The 19,561-nt window shown below is 46.6% G+C and overlaps 1 protein-coding gene across 2 annotated transcripts in view; it reads right to left on the bottom strand.

The window, feature by feature from the left end:
* The window catches only part of FRMD4A (FERM domain containing 4A), a 149,191-nt gene that overhangs the window by 36,219 nt on the left and 93,411 nt on the right, over nt 1–19,561 (bottom strand). For both annotated transcript variants that reach the window (XM_030456226.1, XM_030456230.1), the window contains exons 12-13: nt 5,956–6,032; nt 1,510–1,648 (exon numbers count right to left, since the gene is read on the bottom strand). In XM_030456226.1, coding sequence (XP_030312086.1) covers nt 1,510–1,648; nt 5,956–6,032 — 216 coding nt within the window. The remainder of the gene's footprint in view (nt 1–1,509; nt 1,649–5,955; nt 6,033–19,561) is intronic.

Below are 19,561 nucleotides of genomic sequence, written 5' to 3' on the forward strand. Positions count from 1 at the left end.
TTGCTGGTGACTGTGACCTAAATACTTTGCAACTAGATCAGCAAATCCATCTGGATAAAAGTAAAGACCCCAAGTTCTGTTTGTCAGCTTAGTTGTTTGTGTTGACATCAGGAGAGAGGGCTACACATGGCTCCAGTGTGTTGCTGAGCAGAGGAGGGGCACAGGAAAGCATTACTTGGTATTGGGTGAGGATCCAATTTTGTCCATATTCACAGTTGTCACTTAGGCAGGGGTGGCAAGTTAACTATGCCTGTAAATTCAATACAGCTAACAGCAACTAAAATGAATTCTATTTTTTTTCATTGGATAACACATGGCCAAAGTGGGTGTAACTATGTGGTCTGCCCAAAGCATCTGAGAATCCTACCCACTCTACAATAAAGTCACAAAGATCATGACAAGGAAAGCAGTGTTTGAAAGGTTTAGAATGAGCTGGACTAATAACAAACTTATGGCCCTTTACATAATTTCAGCAAACCAATTCGTGCAATTTAGCTGGCAGAAAATGAACACAGCAAATAAAAGCAATAAAAAGAACTATTTTTCTGCCAGTTTAGTGGCCTGAAATGGCTCATGAAGAGAGCACAGGGCCAGCACCTGTGCAAGGAAGAGAGCAGCCCCTGCCTGAAAATGTGGGCAGTGCTTTCAGCAGCAGGAAGATGTTAAGATTGTTTCAGCCATTTGGAGGAGTATCACCCTGCACATTCCTGACATCCTACCAGAGGTGGAGGGCTGTGCAGACCACTGTGTAAGGAGGTACCCACTCAATACAGACTTTATCTTCTCTGTTAAGTTTTACACCAACTCACATGGAGAGTGGCATGCATATGAGATCTCCTCTCTCCAGGTGATCTCACAGTGATCAAAGAAATCTCCTGATGCTCTGGTTATGACTAAAATTACTGCTGATGAAAGGAATCAGAGACAGAACACATACTCCTGTGTTTTCAAGGTGGTTTCTTTTGTGTACTGAGTGAGTGGCCCTTTGTGCAGTACAAGATCAAGACAGTTCCTTGTAAGGCAAGGCAGTCAGCATCCTTCCTCTCCATGTGGAGAGAGAAATAATATCCCCACCCCTCATTTCCAGGATAACACAACAGTAAAAAGCAAGGGGCAGCAAGGATGCAGAAACAATTGTAGAGTGTGAAGCTACTTTGAACTCCGTTACTGGAAGCTGCCCTAACTTTATGACAGAGTTCAAGAACTAGAAGAGGTGGAAACAACCCAGACAGGGACACAATTCTGCTTGCAAACTTTGGCTGCTCCAATTTGGCTGCAATCTTTCCCTCAGTCCTCATTCCCATAAACATGAATTGATACAAATTCCACCAATCTGGCCAAAGCCAGGAGATATTTAGAACAAATTTTCCTTTTTCTTATCTGAAGTGGAAAGGGAGGGCAGGAAGGGAGCCACCATCTGCACTTGACCTTGTTGGAACTGCAGGGTGTGAGAAGGTCTCAACCACTGCCAACACCTCCATGACCTGCCATGACCTCCAACATGCTTACCTTGCTTTGCTTTCTGTCCAGGTAGAACTGATGTTGACTAATGGCCATAGCCCAGATGGACTTTATTAGTGCTGGGCAGGCGTACCACGTATGCACAGCAATGCCACTATGCCCAAAAGTTCTTCTGGTCACAGATGCCCTGGAGAGGAGAAAATAATGAACAGGAGTTACACCAAGATTTCCTCTGACTGTTTGCTGTGGCAGAACCCATCATGGACCTTGTAGTAAAAGCTGCTGTCCTTACTGTACACAGCCTCGTGCTAACTGGAAAAATGCACAGAGAACAGCAATAAACATCCAATCAAGCCAGGAGAGCATTTCCTTTAAATAACTCAAGTTACCAAGCTCCAGAGGACTAACAGTAAAGATCATCTGGTTTCTCTAGACTGTTTTCCTCGGTTTGGCTGAGCTGAAGCTGACCTGCTGCATGTCCCAGGGGAGTCAGCAATGTCAAAGCATGTGTGAATCCTCTGTGTCTCATCACAAGCTAAGACAGCCATAGCCAAGTCCTCACACACTGCACCACTGCTGGCTTTGGGTTGTGGCTCTCAAATATTAGGACTCAGGTGACAATAAAGATCCACAGGATCAATGGCTGCTTCAGAGAACATGAAGGAAACTCTATAGATACACTGATTTCCCCACTTGTAAACAGATGTACCAGGACCTGCCACATGGCATGGGAAAGGGGAGTTGTGAGGCTTGGAGAGGGCTGCTTAGTGCTCTGGGAAGAAGAATGTTACTCAGTGATTAGTTGAGTTAATATAAAAACAGGAAAAATAAGAGCTCAATGTTTCCTCTCTGGGACTCCCAATTGTCCTCAAATATTAGCAAAAAAACACAGGTTAGGTTTCCTCATGCTTTCACAGCTGTACAAAACTACTTGATTATTCCTCTCCACCCCTCAACTCTAACCCCACCAGCAGAGCCCCAGCATACACACACTCACAGCCTCCTGCTCTGCAGAGCCCCTGCCACCACAAGGATGTAGCACTGGCTGGACTAAACCAAACCACTCATCTCCAGAGCCTCAGATAAATGAGGTGCTCCTCTCCAGTTGTGTAAGAACAGTCTTGTGGTGCAGCATGATTATGAAATTAATGTGAGTGCTGGTATGTGGGCTAGCTCAGAAATGTGGCAATTTTCACACAGGGATGTGGAGGGTGAAGAGGGGCCTGTGCAAAAGCCAGCCTGAGGAGTAGTGTATGGTACAGAGGGGCTGACACAATCCATAGTGAGCAGGCACTCCCTGTGATGCAGATGTGAGGGTGACACAGCAGGACAGCCCAGGAGCTCTGCTGTGCAGTGCAAGGGATGGGAGACTCTTTTACTGGCACTTAGAAGCCTTCAAGCCTGCTGAGGCAGTGGTTCTCCTCCTTAATCTGACCTGGCCACCATTCCTTTGGTGCCTGTGGGCTCCTGCCCTGTCCAAAATTTGGAGGTGAACATGGGGAGTGCAAACACACAGTCCAAGTTGTGATAAAGCCAAGAATGAAACAAAAGCAAAACTCTGCAGTGAAATGGGAACTGCTAGCCAGGTTCAGCCAGGGAGACAGCTGACAGCTCTTGTGCCAGGGCCTTTTCTGTGCTGCAAAATATGTTAAAGTCAAGTTGTGAGGCTACAAATCAGAGTGAAATTTCTCTGAGAAAACAGCCACAGCCAACACAAACAAGGTCTGAGAAAACTAGGATCTCATGTTTCAGTGTTACTCTCTGCTGAGCCCTCTCCATGTGACTGAAACAGAAGACCTTGTCCCACCATGAGTATTGTTCTTGTGACAAAATTCTGCATGGTTGGAACAGGACAGTGGCTGATGGTCCTAGTGAGGATGGGTGCTGTAAGGTCCCTGTCACTGGACAGGGAATGAAGGCAGTGCTACAAGGTGCTTTTAGAGTTAAGACTGGAGAAAGGAACCAGCTCGGGATGCTTCATGTTGGTTTAAGGGCCACAGACCACCAGGGCACATTGGTACATATGGCTCTAAGGCATTAAAGCACTCAAACATGAGCTAAACCCATAATTCTAGTGTCATCTGTTTAAAAGCAGCTATTCACTTTTCACTCTAAGAAACATACTGACTTCAGCAAGCCATTCATCATCTCATCTTAAAAGCATTCAGATAACATGGAGGAAACTCTTCAGTTACACTGATTTCCCCACTTGTAAACATAAGTACCAGAACCTTTTTTTTTCTTTTTTTTTTCTTTTTTTTTTTTTTTGGATCTGTACATGTTTCCCATCAAAACTACAGACCCCATTAAAAAGTCTGCAGACTTAGAGCTATGGACTTGCTTCCACAGCTGTCTATTGGGGATGAGTGATATATGACCCATGAGTGTTTTTGGTGACTTCCCTCCACACATCCCACATGCACTATGGAATTAACCCTGTTGATGCACCCTAAAATGTATCATTTCCCACTTTTATGGGATATGAAACCACGACGAAGAGAGGTTAAATGGCTTGTTCAGGACAGGAAGCCATGGGCAGAGGAAGGGTTTAAAAACATACATTGTGCTGCCCAGCCCTGGCCACAACCATGGAGCTGTGCTTGCTCTCCTGCAAGTGTGGCTTTGCTGACTCAGTCTCTGGTTTGGCTACACGGAGAAGAATGCAGAGGCAGCACTGTGCTGGCTACTCCTCCTCCACCACATGCCTAACTACTCCTTGCAGGAGTCCATTCCACTTGGCCGGGAAACTACAACCCGAGTTGTGTTCCCACCACTCCACTACAATGTGCATTGCTACTTTACAGCCAGCACACCATTTTGACCTGGATGGTGACAGTCTCTGGATATGTAAATCAACCAAATTAATTCCCTTGTACTAATAAAGCACCAGGCTGACCACCTGGGACAGGGTTTTGTTCTTCTGGTGATGATTCAGAGAAACAGCACAGTGGAATAAAAAAAAGGGAAGTTCCATGTCAGTGATTCTTATCATCTAAGTAAGAATGAGACAGCAGAGGTTCCTCTGTGTGCTCATGACATTCAGTTGCAAATATCATGGTGATTTTTTAACATCCCTGAGCTATTTGCTTTCTTTTCCTTGTGACCCTCCTTAGAGGCACTGGGCAGCCTGGGCTTTCAGGGGCTCCTGGCTGCTGGTTGCTTGTAGCACGCGTGTCTGACGCCTTGCCCACTGCTGGAGGGTGGGTGGGGGAAGGACTGCACCACCCCCAGCTCCCTTCTGGAAGATCTCCCAGTGTACTCTCAAGTTGGAGAATTTGCTCTGCTAGATTTCATGCGACTATTTACATGCTTAATACTAAGCAGATGCTTCAAGGCTCTGCTGACCCTGGAGCTGCACAATGATATGAGCTGCTCTACTCAGTTTTTGCTTCAAGAAAATGCACTTAGGGAGACAGGCACCAGCGGTGTGACAGTGTCCAGATCAGGGCAAATAAGCACAGAAACTGCATGCAAAATTCCTCTAATAAAAGTACATATATACAACAGAGAGGCACAGGAACAGGTGAAACGGGATCGAGCAAAACATGCTACTACCAGCAGCTCACCCGATCAGTCCAAAAAGGAACTGGCTTCCATCAGCTGCATTCATACACACTTTGCAAGTGGGACAATGCTTCAAGCAAGAACAGCTTACAGAGCAACACACGCACTGGGTCACTGTCTGCAGTAACCATTCAGCAACGCTAATGAGCAAGGGGTACAGAATGCACTGATTAGATGCAGTACAATCACTCGAACTCACTCTCTCCCACGTTAGGTCTCTAAAGTAAGAAAAAAAAAAAGAGTCCCGTGCCAAAAAGGCTGATGGGCTTTCAGCCAGACTGCCGGTAAACCTCTGGTACCGTGCCATTCCTTTCAGTTGCACTACTGAATATTTATTTACAAGGAAGCATGTGCGTACAAAATCTGGCGCTCATCTCCAGGTTTCAAGTGCAATACGGGGACAAGGAAAGCCCCCATCCACGAACGGGGGTTAATGGCACCACTGCCGGGGCCCCCAAGCTGCAGAGCCCCGGGGGTCAAAAGGTACCAAAGCAGCGGGAAGTGAAAACAAAAAAAAAAAAAATCCGCTAAGTGCTGAGGGGAAACACATCCTCAAAAACACCCACCGGAACCCCCAAATATCCTGCGGGAAGGAAGCGGCAGCCCCCGGCTTCGTACTCGTTGCCCCTTACAGCAGCCAAGCGCAGCGAGCCCCGCACAGCAGCCGGGGGAGGGCGGATTGTCTCGACCCGGCTCGGCGCTGCAAAGCCCAGCTCGGCACGGTTCAGCCCGGCTGGCTATGGCTCAGCCCGGCTCGGCACGGCTCAGCCCGGCTCGGCACTGCAAAGTCCAGTTGGGTATGGTTCAGCCTGCCTTGGCTCGGCTCGGCTCGGCTCGGCTCGGCTCGGCTCGGCCCGGCTGGGTACGGCTCAGTCCAGCTCGGCAGGGCTCAGCCTGGCTCGACACGGCTCAGCCCGGCTCGGCGCTCACCTGCGCGGGTCGTGCACCTCCACCGAGAACTTCTTCTCGCGGAAATAGAGGTTCTCCAGCTGCCTCCATTGGAAGATCTGCGGGAAGAAGAAGACGAGTGAAGCGCCTCGGCGCGAACCCCCGCCCCGCCCTACCCTGCCTGCCTCCTCCCCCCAGCGCTGCGGCGGGGCTGCCCCGCTCCGATCCGATCCGATCCGCTCCGCCCCGGCGCGGCCCCGCGTCCCGCCCGCGCCCCCCGCCCAGGGCGGTGGGGCAGCCCCGGGGTCGGGCAGCGGCTCCGTTCAGGCCGGCCCCTGCCTCCTGCGGCGGGCTCGGTGCCGGGGGGAGGCGGGAAGGGGAGCCGGTTTCACTTTGTGAAGCGAAATACGGTTTAAACACAGGCGAAGCCACGGGGAAAGCGCTGTTCCGCTGCTTGGAGGGCGAGCAGCTGGTGTGTATCGGCCCCCAGCACAGGAGCCTTTCTCTCGGGCAAGGCGTGCAGCGCAGACCTCGTAGGGGTGAAGGTGGCCTGGCTGGGTAGGTGAGACCCCCCACGGAAGGGACTTGCACCTGTAGGCTGAACTGCTATCCCCGGCTCTGCTTTCGCCCCCACGTGTTAAAACTCGCATGGGCAGAAGCTGAGCGGAGTCACTGTATGTCCCCCGGGTGCTGGCAGGACTCGTGTTGGTGATGCCCGGGGCTCCAGCCTCCTCCCGGCCGTGCGAAATGCAGCAAGAAGCGAGTCCATTTGATAGGCTGTCCCTCAGAGCAGCACGCAGATAAACCCAGCGGGGAAACCGAGGCACGAAGCACTTGTGCCAGTGACTTGCCCGTGGTCACAGGAGTAATATGCAGGTCTCCTGGGTGCTGACTGCGTGCCTTTACTGTAGAGCTGGTTGTGGGCCAGTCCCAGGGGCTCTGCCTGCCTGCATGTATGTGCTCCTGGGCAGTGGGACATACTCTAGCAGTGCCTGTACCAATGTCTGCCATAACACAACCCTCATCTTCCCTGACACAACCCTCATCTGCCATGACACAACCCTCATCTCCCAGGCAGGAGGCTGGACTGACCACAGCAGGAATGCAAAGGACGCAGAGGTGACAAATGATTCGTTAGCTTTGCAACCACCACACCGTCACAGACAGGTCTGTGGGTGCCTCCTCCTTACGAATCACGAAACCCAAATCCAAACCCTGGCTTCCAGGCTGCTGTTCCAGAGGGAGGAGGCAGCCACTACCCCTTGGGCATCTCCCACTTCAGTTTGCCTGTGCTGCCCCCAGCAAGTAACCTCGCTGCTGGGGAGCAGAGCCAGCAGAGCTTTCCCTGATTTATACTCCCACTAAAAGCAGCTTCTGTGGAGTTCCTGTCCTACCCCCAAGGAAGGCGCTGGCTCCTGCCACGCAGAGATAAGCTGCTTGCCAGTGTCAGCGCTCTCGAGATAAGTAAACAGGAGGCATAATTTTATTTGCACTGATTAAGCTGCTGTTGGAGGTGAAATCTCACAAATAAAACAAGCCCCACTGAGGACCCAAACATTTTCTCCTCACTAACACTTTGGGGACAGCAGAATTGAAAACACCTCTGTTTGTAACATACCAAGACTTTTTTTTCTTTTCTTTTCTTCTTTTTTGTTTTATTTCTTTTCTTTCTCTTTTTTTTTTTTTTCTTTTTTTACTTATATTTTTTCCTTTCTGAAACAGATTGTTCAAAAGGAAGCATGGTGTAAAGAAGGCTCTGAGCTCTTCTGTGCTCTGCAGCTGTCCATATTGCAAGAGGGTAGAAGAAGAAGGGGGCCAGGAGAGGTGGGAAGTTTGAAGAGCCAGTTTACACTGACCTTAAAGGATTATTTTATTCCTCCACTGGAAAAATTAATCACTGGATAAAAGTGAAGAACAGAAATACCCATTACTTTCCCTACTGAGGGAGGACAGACATGGGGTGAAAGGGTTAAGCCGGCAGCTGAGTGTCTTCCCTGCAAGGGCCCTATGAGCTTCAAAGTCATGAAAAGGAAGTTTGGGGCCTAAACTCCCACTGACAACTGGGGTCAAGCCTGAGACTGCCATGTGGGCTGCCAAAAACATCCCTCTGTGCTTCCAGCTGCCCGTCCGCAAGACGGAGAGGATAAGGCGGTCGTGCCGCACGGCATGTGCAGAGGACGTGTTTGGGAGGCGCTCAGACATGTGGAACACATAAGAATCTAAAAACCCAGCGGGTCACACCCTTCAGAAAACATCCCTCTGTCCCTGGGTCCCCTGTTGTCACTTACGACTAAATTTTGGTGTGGCACAGGAGGAATTTGGAACCCTTTCCTGCGCTGCTGGCAGCCGCTGTCCTTGGACAGTCTCCTCCCCATCCTCCTCCCTCGGACTCTGCCGGACTGTCCCCTGCACTCCAATCCTTTCTGATTTTATCCTCTCTGTTAGCAAACCTCTCAGTGCTCAGTTCGTTAAATGCAGCTCCATTTCCCTTCGGTGATTAACTCCAACTGTCCAAACACACAGGGTTCTGGGGGAGCTGTGCAGATGCCCACACTGTGAGTACCATTTTCCATGCCCCAGGGTGCCCTGCCTGGCCCCCGGCTGCTGCAGGGAACCTGCCGTAGGTCCCTGCCCTATCTGCCAGCTACAGACAGATGTTTTGGATCCTCATCAGTGCCTAAAACAGCCTTAGACACCTACAGTTTGGGCACCAGAGCAGCTCCCCAGATTGCTGCATTTTTTGTATTTAGTTTCATTGCTTTTCTTGGCAGAGCGTAGAAGGAGGCAAATCCAGACTCTTTGAGAGGGAGGGGTGAAAGTCACCCCGCAACCTGAGTTTTTGTCTTTTTTTTTTCATAGCCCTGCTCTCCAGAACATACACCAAGGGTTTTTTTGTTGTTGTTGCTATAACTGCTCTCCTTTTGGTCCTCAAATACAGCTCTGCAGTCTCCCACTCTTTTTGCCCACTCTGATCTGAGAGGTTTCATCCTTCCTATACATAGGGAATTCAATTTGCAAAAACTGGTGAAGGGACAAGAGATATAAGGAAAGGCAGAGGGAGCTGGGGTTGTTTAGTCTGGAGAAGAGGAGGCTCAGGGGAGACCTCATCACTCTCTACACCTTAAAGGAGGTTGTAGCCAGGTGGGGGGTTGGTCTGTTCTCCCAAGTGGCTACCAGTAAGACAAGAGGGCATGGATTTAAGCTCTGCCAGGCAAGGTTTAGGTTAGATATTAGGAAAAAATTCTTTACAGAGAGGGTGATCAGACATTGGAATGAGCTGCCCAGCGAGGTGGTGGATTCTCCATCCCTGGAGGTTTTCAAGAAGAGACTGAATGTGGCACTCAGTGCCATGGTCTGGTGTAACCACAGTGGTAGTGGATGAAGGGTTGGAGTTGATCTCAGAGGTCCTTTCCAGCCTGGCTGATTCTGTGAAAATGTGACTACTCATATTCACAGATACAAGGAAGTATTTGCTTTCCTTTTAGCCCATCACAACCCCACAAGAGAAACAAAGCCTAAGGTCTCCCATCAGCCAGACCTCCTAATGTAAGCAAGCTGTTCCCTTCAACAGTTGCCCAGCTTATATATGGTTTCAAACTGATGTTAATTCAGTGACAGATGCACAAGGTGCCATTAGTAGGTCTTCTTAAATGGAACCATAATTTTTACCCATCAAGATCCTTTTACCATGTTGATGCTTGAAACCTTCACTGGGGAATAGGAGCCACAGCAGGGAGCAGGTTGTAATTTCAACAGTCTTGCAGAAATGCAGTGACAACAGATGTGTGATGGGTTTGGGGCTAGTTTGAGTCAAAACATCCATGTGCATGGCAGCTTTCCCTCTTCCTACCCCTCCTTCTGATCTGGGTTGGGGTAATTTGGCTTGTGACTGTATTTAGTTGATTTATGGGCCTGAATCCAACACCTGCCCTTGTGGGTGGGACAATTTGCATAGTCTTCTTCTGGAGCTGTATTAGGGGTGAAGTGACTTTTGCCAGACAAAAGGTATCTCATGGCAGGGAGTGGGACAGCATCTCCCCAAACACTGGGGAGTTTGAGAAAATGGGGAGAAAATGAGACTTAGGAGGAGAAAGTCACTTGGTAATACAGTCTGAGAGCACAGTTCCCCTGTCCTTTAGTAGCTTCCTTCACTCAAAGTCTGAAGACAAGGGAACAATTAGTGGTGCTTGTGGTAGCCTGAGTTTCTGTCATGTGGTGGCTTGCCTGCTGGGACCTCTTCTGAGGTCCATTTCAGTTCATGCAGCACTGATGGGCAGCTTTCAGATGGGAACAATTTTTGGTAGGGGCCATCATTACAGGCTGCACAGGAGCTCATTTAACCTTCAATAGATACTTAGGGAAGTCTCCCTGAAACTGCACACTCAGACATGGATGTACAAGGAGAACAAGTTCTTAAAGGAAGAAAAACTAATTACCCTCACTCCCTGCTTCTCTGGGGGGACTGTCCCTACCATGAGCTCTGTTTCAGTGTGCCAGTAATACTGAAACCAACACTATCATTTGAATTTGCAAGATTGCTTATCGACCCACAAACATTCAAGGGAATAAATGCTCTGTATCAGACCATGGGTACTGTTTAAAATATGTTGGGGTGGGTGGGGAGGCTATGGTGGAGTAGCCAGTGCCAGAAATGGCTTTCCTGCAAAAACTGGCAGCTTAGAAGAGGAGCCAGGGGAGAGATCTGAGTGCTGCATGGTGCACTGCAGAGAATTCAGGTGCAAGCTACAGGAATTTACTCATTGGAAGCCCCTTCCAAGAGGCAGGCGAGCTTGCCAGGCACCAGATGTTTGTGACTAGTTACAAAAAGCTGCAGTCAAAGCCCTTCAGACGCAAGCTGCTTTTGTGTGCACACTTGTGGTTTGCTAGCTGCTCCCTAATTAAGCTGAGCCTGGAGGAGAGGAGGCCCAGGGATCTGCATCCGTTTCAGCATGTGAGCCTGAAGAAGGTTTTTACCATTTTTATTGACTGTGAGGCCGGCGTCGTGGAGTTTGCAGACAGCAGGAGGCAGGGGCAGTGTGAGAGCATTTGAAAAATGCCAGAGGTTCCTGATAAAGAAGGGAGGGTGTTTTGTGAATGAAACCTAGGGGAGGTTTCTGTCTTGGCCACTCGTGTCCTGGGTATCCTGGACTTTGCTGGGATAAGCTGTGCTAGGCACTGGGCTGTGTTCTTTCTCATTGTGCTCAGGAGGCCTTGCCTTGCCCTGATGGTTGGTGCCCAGTGCTTTCTGAATGATGATACCTAGAGAAACATGCCCAAATAGTACCTTTTGGAATAATTCTCAGGCTTCTCTGTTCTGGGGCTGGGGTGCCAGGTCCCTGATACTGGCTTCTCTCTGCTGTATCCAGAAAAGATGGGTTTGGGATTGAATTGGGCAGTATGGACTATGGCTGGGCTACCCTGCAGGGACACAACATGAGCTGGTTTGCATTGGGTCTATTAAGAACCAGAGATAAATACCCAGGAATTAGTATCTTGTTCTTTTTCCCTTTCCCCTGTGTGTGTCTTCTCTTGAAGCACCTGAGATGGAGCACAGGCAGAATGGGTACTCAGTGATGCACAAGCTCCCAGGGGTTTCACATGTCATGATTAGTGGCTGTTCAGAGTCAAACTGCAGAATTCCACAGAGGATTTGCTTACTGTTTGTCTGCTCTCTTCGGTGAGCTAAAGGAGATTTACAAAGGAGATAGAGACAGACTTTCCTCAGAGGAGCCCACTGAAAGTATAAGAAGTGATGGACACATGTTGCAGGGCCGCAGCAAAGGAAATCTGACTAGATATGTAAAAAAAACCCCAAACAAAACAACCAGTGAAGGTGGTCAAATATCATAGGACCATGAGTAATGTGCTTGAACTCTGAAGCTGGCCCAACTTTGAACAGGAAGTTGAGCTACAGACTTCCAGAGGCCTTTTTGACCTATATTTTTCTTTGATTCTAAGCATCTAATAAATGGCTTTGATTACTGTTGGACTGTATGGCATCTCTCAGTCCTTCAAGTCTTGCAGCTTCTTGAGATGATTAATGCCTTAATAAATCATCCTGTACAGGAGGAACAATCATCCCTCCACATGCAGGCACTACCATCCAGGCTGGATGCTCTGAAAGGCTTCTAGGAAAGGCAGGGAAGTAACGTGGCACATTTCTAAGGGCCCTAATGCAGCCCCTTCCCTCGCCTACACCATGGGCAAGAGCCAATCCTGGATAAATCCCAATACTAAAACTGGTGCTAAACAATGGAACTGAACAATGACAGCATTTTTACACAGCATGCAGGAGGGCGGCTACAAATTTCCCAGTCTTTTGTTTCGCAGTTTAAAGGCAAAACAAACACAAAAAAAAAGAATTCCTCTTTGGAAATGTAATTCCCTCCTCTCAACAAACCAGCAAAGCAAAATTCTAGGGGATGAGTTATGCAGGAGGTCAGGGTGGGGGTTATGAGCTGTTCCTTTTGGGCCTTCAAGTCTATGAAAATCACAGCTCCAGTGAAGTCAATGGCAGTTTTGTCCCAGTGATTTCAGTGGGGCCATGGTTTCCGGGCATGAATTTGTGTTCTGCCTCAAGCCAACCCTGCTCCCATCAATCATGCATCTGTCAGACTAGTTAAGAGTGAATGAGGAAGGGTTTGGTCCAGGCAGAACAGCACCATCTCAGCTCAAACAAATGGACTCTTGTTTCAGGAGCAGATTTACCAAAAGATTTTGGTGGGCTGTCACCTGTGAATTAGTGTGATCCATTGCTGAGGGTACACCAAGGCTATGAGCTGAGGATGCTGCTGCACTGTTACTTAGTCCTCCATCCTGCATGCTTCCCTTTATTTCTGCATTTCTGTTTGTTTGAGATATTTTGTTTTTATTTTACTTCCCAAAACAAACAAACAAACCAACCCTAAGAGGTTTCCTGTGTAGTTTGATGTGGGAAACAACCCCACCAATGATCTTCCCAAAGGCTTGCTGTTCTCCCTTCCCCCATGGAATGAGAGACTGGCTTGGCTAAGTGGAACTTTCAGTGGTCTGTCAGCAGTCCCAGCTCACTATCTAATTACTTTTCCCCCTCAGGCTTCAGGACTCTTTTTTTGCCAAACAGACAAACAATTTCTGGTTCAATTTGAGATCCCTTTTGCTGTGTGCTGTTCTCCTGGGACCACACCACCTCAACAAACATTTCTGGCTTGACCAAACAGAAATCGCATCTGGATCAATATAATCACCACTCTTTATTCATTTCCATTATGGAGAGACAATTTCCTATTAAGTTTCAAAGTGGTTTACTGGCTCAGAGAGACAGTAAAGCATCAGATCACAGAGGGAAGAGCTGCTAGTTGCACAAAGCATGATTTGTCTACACCATGCAACTTGATATTTGGGTATTCAATGGTATACAGACTGAGAAATCAGAGTTTGACTTTATATACAACCAAATTCACCTTGCTGTCACTATGCTGGGTGTGTCTAAATCAGCAGATCTATAGTGAACATTTTTTCCTGATTCTTTTAAGTTAAAGTTTCTCCCTTTTATCATCTGTAAGCAAATGAAAGTGTCCAGATCTTTCTGCATTGACCATCTCTCCTTTCTGACTTAATATACTATGTATAAGATAAAGGATGTCCAGCCTGTAACCTATGAATCAGCTGCCACAGAAAGATTTATGCTGTCTACAAACCACTGCTGCTACTGTCCTAAGGATCTTTTTTGTCTTCTTCAGTGGCATGACTAAAGAACACCTATCTTGTAACCCCATCTCACACTACTCTGATGATGCACGTACATATTAGACCAAAAATACTCCTGCAATGCAGCCTGTCTGCATCTGGGGTGCCACAGCAGAAGCAATTCCACATACATGATAATGGGCTGCAACTCCTGACCTGAGCCTCCTGCCCACACCACTGGCTTAGTGATGGATGCCTCATATTCATAGCCACTACCTAACAGCCCCTGCCTAGTTTCATCTAGTTGCAAATATGTCAAAGCCTTTGGAGTATTGAGTCCTGGTGAGCTAGGAGACAGCACTTCAGAAGGGTGGGGTGTGCAGGGAGCCTGCTACCACTTCAGAGCCAAGCACAAGTGCTCCAGGAGGTTTAAATCTTGCTTTAGATCTCCACCCTAACTCCAGGGAGATGTGGTCCAATTTGTTTCACTTTGTGCTGTAGGAGTGATTTTTCTTTGCATCTTGTAGAAGTTCCTGCTGTGTGCTGCAGAATCATTTAAGACTTGGCTGCTGCTTTTATAGAGAATTACCCTTTAAGACCTGAATACGACAAAGCATTTGGAGAAAGGGAGTTGTACTTTGATGGAACTGCTCCTATATTTAATGGTAGCCATGGGCTTGACTTGGCTGGATCAAGGGATGGCATGTCATGCTGTAGCCTTTGTGAATGTAAATTCTCACAGAAAACCCTGGGGTTCCTGTACCTGACAGTATCACCACAGTACACATACAGTAAAGGAGCAAAATAGCACTGTTTTCCTCAGAAGACAGCAGTGCCTTAGTTATGTATTAGTATCTACAAGCATAGCTGATCAAGCTACTAATTTATCTAGGTAATGGAAACTGAGTATGACTATTCTATGACTTTAAAGCCATGATTTTCCTACATGATCTGCTTAGCCATCTGAAATCAGCCCAGTTTGGGAGAGAAACCGAATCAAAATTTTACCAGCTTATAAGAGAAAACACAGTGGTGATGACCTACAGCTAACAGTTAATTCATCCTGGTTAAACCACGGCAAATTCCAAGCAGCCAAACTCCTTCCATCTTGTTCCAAGCTACATGGCCCTTGCTTGCTTATTGTGTAGGTTTATTGAGTAGGTTAATTGCAACTTCTTTCCCTGGCTACTGTGATTTATGCAGCCTGCACCCATATACAGCTCTTACAGCTGTGCTGTAGGATACAGATTGTGGGCCAGATGGTGAATGGGATTGGGACCTGGTGGAGGTTAAAAGTGACCATGTTTTTTGGCTGGATTATGCTGAGCTCTGATCGCTTCTCTGGAGCAATTTCCTTCCCAACCACACAATTATAGCAGTTTGACTGAGGAAGGGGCCCAGGGGAGGAAATGAGTGGTGGTGGCAGGATTGTGATGGGGGACAAGGGTGCTGAAGGCCACTGCAGCTGATACTGGTGCCAAAAAGAATGTTCACCGAATGACAGCCAACTGGTATGTCCAGCCAAATCCCATGGAAATCCTAATTTGTCAGGGATAAAATTCTGCTTTCCTCCCCAATCTGCTCTGGTCCAATTTATTCATCTCCCAGTGCACTTGCCAGCTTTTTGGCACAGTGAAGGGCAGTGGTAAAGCATGCAGTAGTGGGTGCTGAAAGGGAAAAAGCCTGGTGCTGGATGACAGACACCCCAACTTGAGGGCAAACAGCAGCAAAAAAAGGTTACTAGTGAGAACATGGTCTCCAATGTAACAGGAATGGAATAAAATATTTCAGCAGGGGAAGGTTGTAAACTAAGGCTGCTCTTCAACAGGCACAGGTCTGGGTCTTGGTAAGGATGGTAAGGAACCATGCTGTTCCTTTGTATGTGTCTCCCTCCTCCAGTGCTCCAAATTTCTAGATACTAACCCAAGACTGAATTACTGCATCATAAAATGAGTTGAACAGTTTAACCTGTTGTGACCTGAAGACTGGTTCAGTTTACAGCCAAGTCCATAATCCAAAAAGCATGAAGGACCAGCAACAGGAAGAGAAATTAAAGTGCTGAGCAGAAGAAGTCAGCAGGTAGTCCTTAACAGCCAGCACATCATAGTGAATTATTTATTGCAGCAATGCCACTGAGACTCCACTAGCTTTTAAACCAGTATTTCCTGGAAATATTTTCTGCACCTCTTATATAGTTGAAATCTTTTCTCCCTGTCTGCAATTCAAAGATGTCTGCAAAGGTCTTAGGAAATGATGCCATTCCAAGGAGTCCAGTTAGACATAAGTCCAGCACATTGTCTCTGACCTCACTTGAATCTGGGATGCTCTGGAGAAAGAACAGCCCTTTCTGAATACATCCTGGGGCTCAGTGCCATGCTGATGGGAGAAGTGTTACACATTCTCCATACCTCTGACAACAGAAACCAAATTGCTGTCAAATCAAACATCCTCCCTCCACTTGAAGGTTTATAACCCCTCCTAAATTCCTGTTCAAAACCAACCAACTCTGGATCGAGGGTCACATTTTTAGCCCTGTCTTCAACCCTTCTAAGCTCTTGATCTCTATTGTATCATGTGGTGAGGAGTTCCACAAGTGAGCTGGGCTCCCTGTAACTGATTTGTATTTCATGATTCTTTTGCCTTTCTGACTGCCCTCATATTCTATGATCAGTCAGGATAGAGACCAATTTGCCAGCTTCCTCCTCCCCATAGTTCACTAGTTTCTACACATTTCCCATACATCCCTACTTTATGTTTTTTTTAAGTTACTGGTCTGTCATTCCTTCACCACAGGAAGCACAAGTTTAACCACTCCATCAATGCAATTACTGACTTGACAATGCTTCATTATGCCCTAAAGCAGAGAGGATCTCTATTTGTTCTGTAATAAAGCAGCTCTTAATTAGGCTATTGCTCTATTGCTCCTCCTGTGTAAATATCTCATTTTGCCTCTGGAATTGGGTTAGTTCACTCCATCTCCTGTTGTTTGAAAAAGGCCAAGTGACCTCACACAGCAATCTTTCACTTTCTGGACACAATTAATGTGCTGATTACTTTGCTCATACTTTTGACAAGCAGGTGCTCTCTCTGATCAGACACTCAAAGCTACTGATTTTACTTGTGCTTTGCATTGCTTGGTAGGATGGGTCCAGAGTACTTTCACAGCATGCTGCATTTAATCTCAGAGGAAGGATAATGCTGGGAAGAAATGTCAGAAACTGATATTCAGCTGTCACAGGGAAAATCTTTTTAAAGTTACATTTACAGCTGAATTTTGGGATGCCTCACATTTTATCTTATTTCCAAAAGTCTTTATTCTCCTGGAGTTGTCTTCAGTCAGCCACAGAATGTGAACACTGATAATGTTTGAGTCAGAGAAAAAAAGCTCACCTTAAGCTTCACTGCTAATAACCTTCTGTGTGAAGAACATGGGGCAACACTATATAGAGGTATTTCTTGCAAAGAAACACCAAACACTATCAGGCTCTCCTTTAAAGTCACTTTATTTTTAGTGATAAGTTAAACAATTTCTTTGTCAGTTTATTGGCCATATGGAAGTCCTTTGGCTGCCTCTGTTAATCATTCACTCTTCAACCTGGTGTTAATTGTTTACTAACTGTTAAGCTGTGTGCACTGAAAGATGCCTTTGGGCTCTTAAATTAGTGGCAACATCTCACTAGAAAAACAGAGACATGCCTAGAGCTACTACAACTGCTTGAGCATGTTATGCCACTTTTACTTCAGTACAGGGTCTCTTGGGCTTGAGTTGAGTTAATCTCTACCTGCTGCCAGTTGAATAAACACCATGCACAGGCAATACAGTCACACAGGAGGGCTGCAGTACCTTGCTCTTTCTTCCCAACTGCTCTGCAATGCAAGCAAAAAACCCCAAACCTTAATGGCCTTTTCCTGAAAACAATGGTTTTGCTCACTACAGTCTCAGCAGCTTGTGAGAGGGTGGTGCTGGCATGTCCTACCTGAAGACCTGTCTCCAAAGAATTTACTGTGGTTTATCATCAATATTTGGTGGTGCTGACCCAAGATGGGTAGAACCCAGCAGGACAATGTGTCTCTTTTGTTGTGTTTTTTCAAGGCACATGGGGCCTTGAAGGGCCTTTTCTCTTCACAGGGAGGGGTGTGTAGAAGCTAAGTGTAACACAGAGGGAGATAAATCCTGCCTGTCCTGGACTCTGTTTGCTGATGCAACAAAAATGACACTGTTCCTGCAAGCCACTACTAATCTTCCAGAATGCCTCAGCATATGGTTAAAGCAGGACAGCAGCCATCCTTCCATACTTGATACTTCCTTCTTGTCAGCTGCAGTCATGGATTTTGTGACGTCTACAAAAGATCCTGTATTTATTTAATACCTAAGAATGAACAGCTATAAGATCATAATTGATATGGACAAAATCTGGGTTTGAACAGGTAACATTCAGGAGGAAGCCTCTGGCAGGGCTTGCTGAGTCTGTGAGTTAGCCCCTGAACATACAGGAGAAAAACATAAGTGAGAACAATAAACCTTAAAGTGATGGCTTTGGGTAGCTTCAGAGCTTCCAGAGAATTCAAACATAGGCAGCAGGCAATATAAATATAGAAGTAGAGTCACGTTAGGCTCTGCAGCCCATCACAAGCTGCATTCCAGTTTAATAGCTCTGCATTCCCATCCGAACCACCTCAGAGTAGGTGCCAGATACCCATTTCAGCTGCATCCCCAGTAATGCTGGAGGACTTATGCCTGAACAAGAATAACGTGAGCAAGATCAAGTTCTGGCCCTGTGTCAGCCTCAATTCTTCTCTTTGGACTCATCCAGCTTGCTGACAAACCTAGTTAGTTTTCTAGAGACACATGGCTGATTTACTCCAGCAATTTAATAAAAATGTGGGTTTGACTGACTGCTAATGGGATGGCCTGAGATAGGCTCAGCTGCTTAATGTAGGTTACAGTCTTACTTGCAAACACAATAAGCATGGAAATCTATCTAGGATGACATAATAGGAAAACATTACAATCTTGCTTCTAAGACAAGCAAGGTTGTTATATACATTTAATATAAATGTCTTCATTTCAGCTCGTTCCTCGCTACAATTTTCTCCTTGTGTTTCTTCCAGGGATATTTATTTTTCCATTGTAATTTTTCAATTTGTTTCTGGAATTGGCAATGTGCAGGAACAAAATAATAACGATCAGAAAAGCCATAATGCCTTTCCCCTTCCTCCCCCCCCCTAATTTTACCTTACAGAAAGTTCAGTAAGGTTTACCTTTCCACTTTGTACACTAAAGACTTGAACCAGCCCATGCTGGTGTAGTGAAATGAATCAGATGCTATGGTAAGCTCCCAGATACCAGGGTTATCAAGTGCAATTTTACAATCTAATTAGCAGGGGATTAAACATTGCACCTCACTGAGGCAGTTGAGCTGCTCTTGCCAGAGGGGTTTTACCACCTGTGTAGGTTAGGAAGCCTTTTTACCTGCTCTACAAAGGGTAAAAGCACTTGATGGAGAAATAATGAAGCCTCAGTCACTCTCTCCAAGTCCTGTTTCTGATTTAAGGTGCACATTTTGGAATAGCCCTGCCAGCAGATGGGGTTTGCAAGCATCATCTAACAGAGAAATGCTCACCTGGGCTGTCTTTTCACTGCTGTGGTCTCTGCATTATGGCAATGGACAAATTCTAGCACAGAAATTGCTGCTCTGCCTTCCCACCCAATTGTCCCTCACAGATTTATGACCATTTCTGCTAAGCTACAGAAGTCTTCAAGTGTAGTTTATAGATAAGGTGACACCATGTTTTTTGGGTCTCTTGGATTTGGTACATAATTTGCTGAGAGAAAAAAAAAATTCCCAATAAAGAGAAAACTGTCACTCTATTTTTTAAGGTTATATTTGCAGAAAAAATGCAGGGTTTGCCTCCAGCCCCTGGTTCCAGGGGCAATGTAAGAACTAGAGGTAGGTTGGTGGGGTGTTATTAAGCTCTA

This window comes from Calypte anna, chromosome 1, assembly GCF_003957555.1.
Source record: "Calypte anna isolate BGI_N300 chromosome 1, bCalAnn1_v1.p, whole genome shotgun sequence".
NCBI lineage: Eukaryota > Metazoa > Chordata > Aves > Apodiformes > Trochilidae > Calypte > Calypte anna.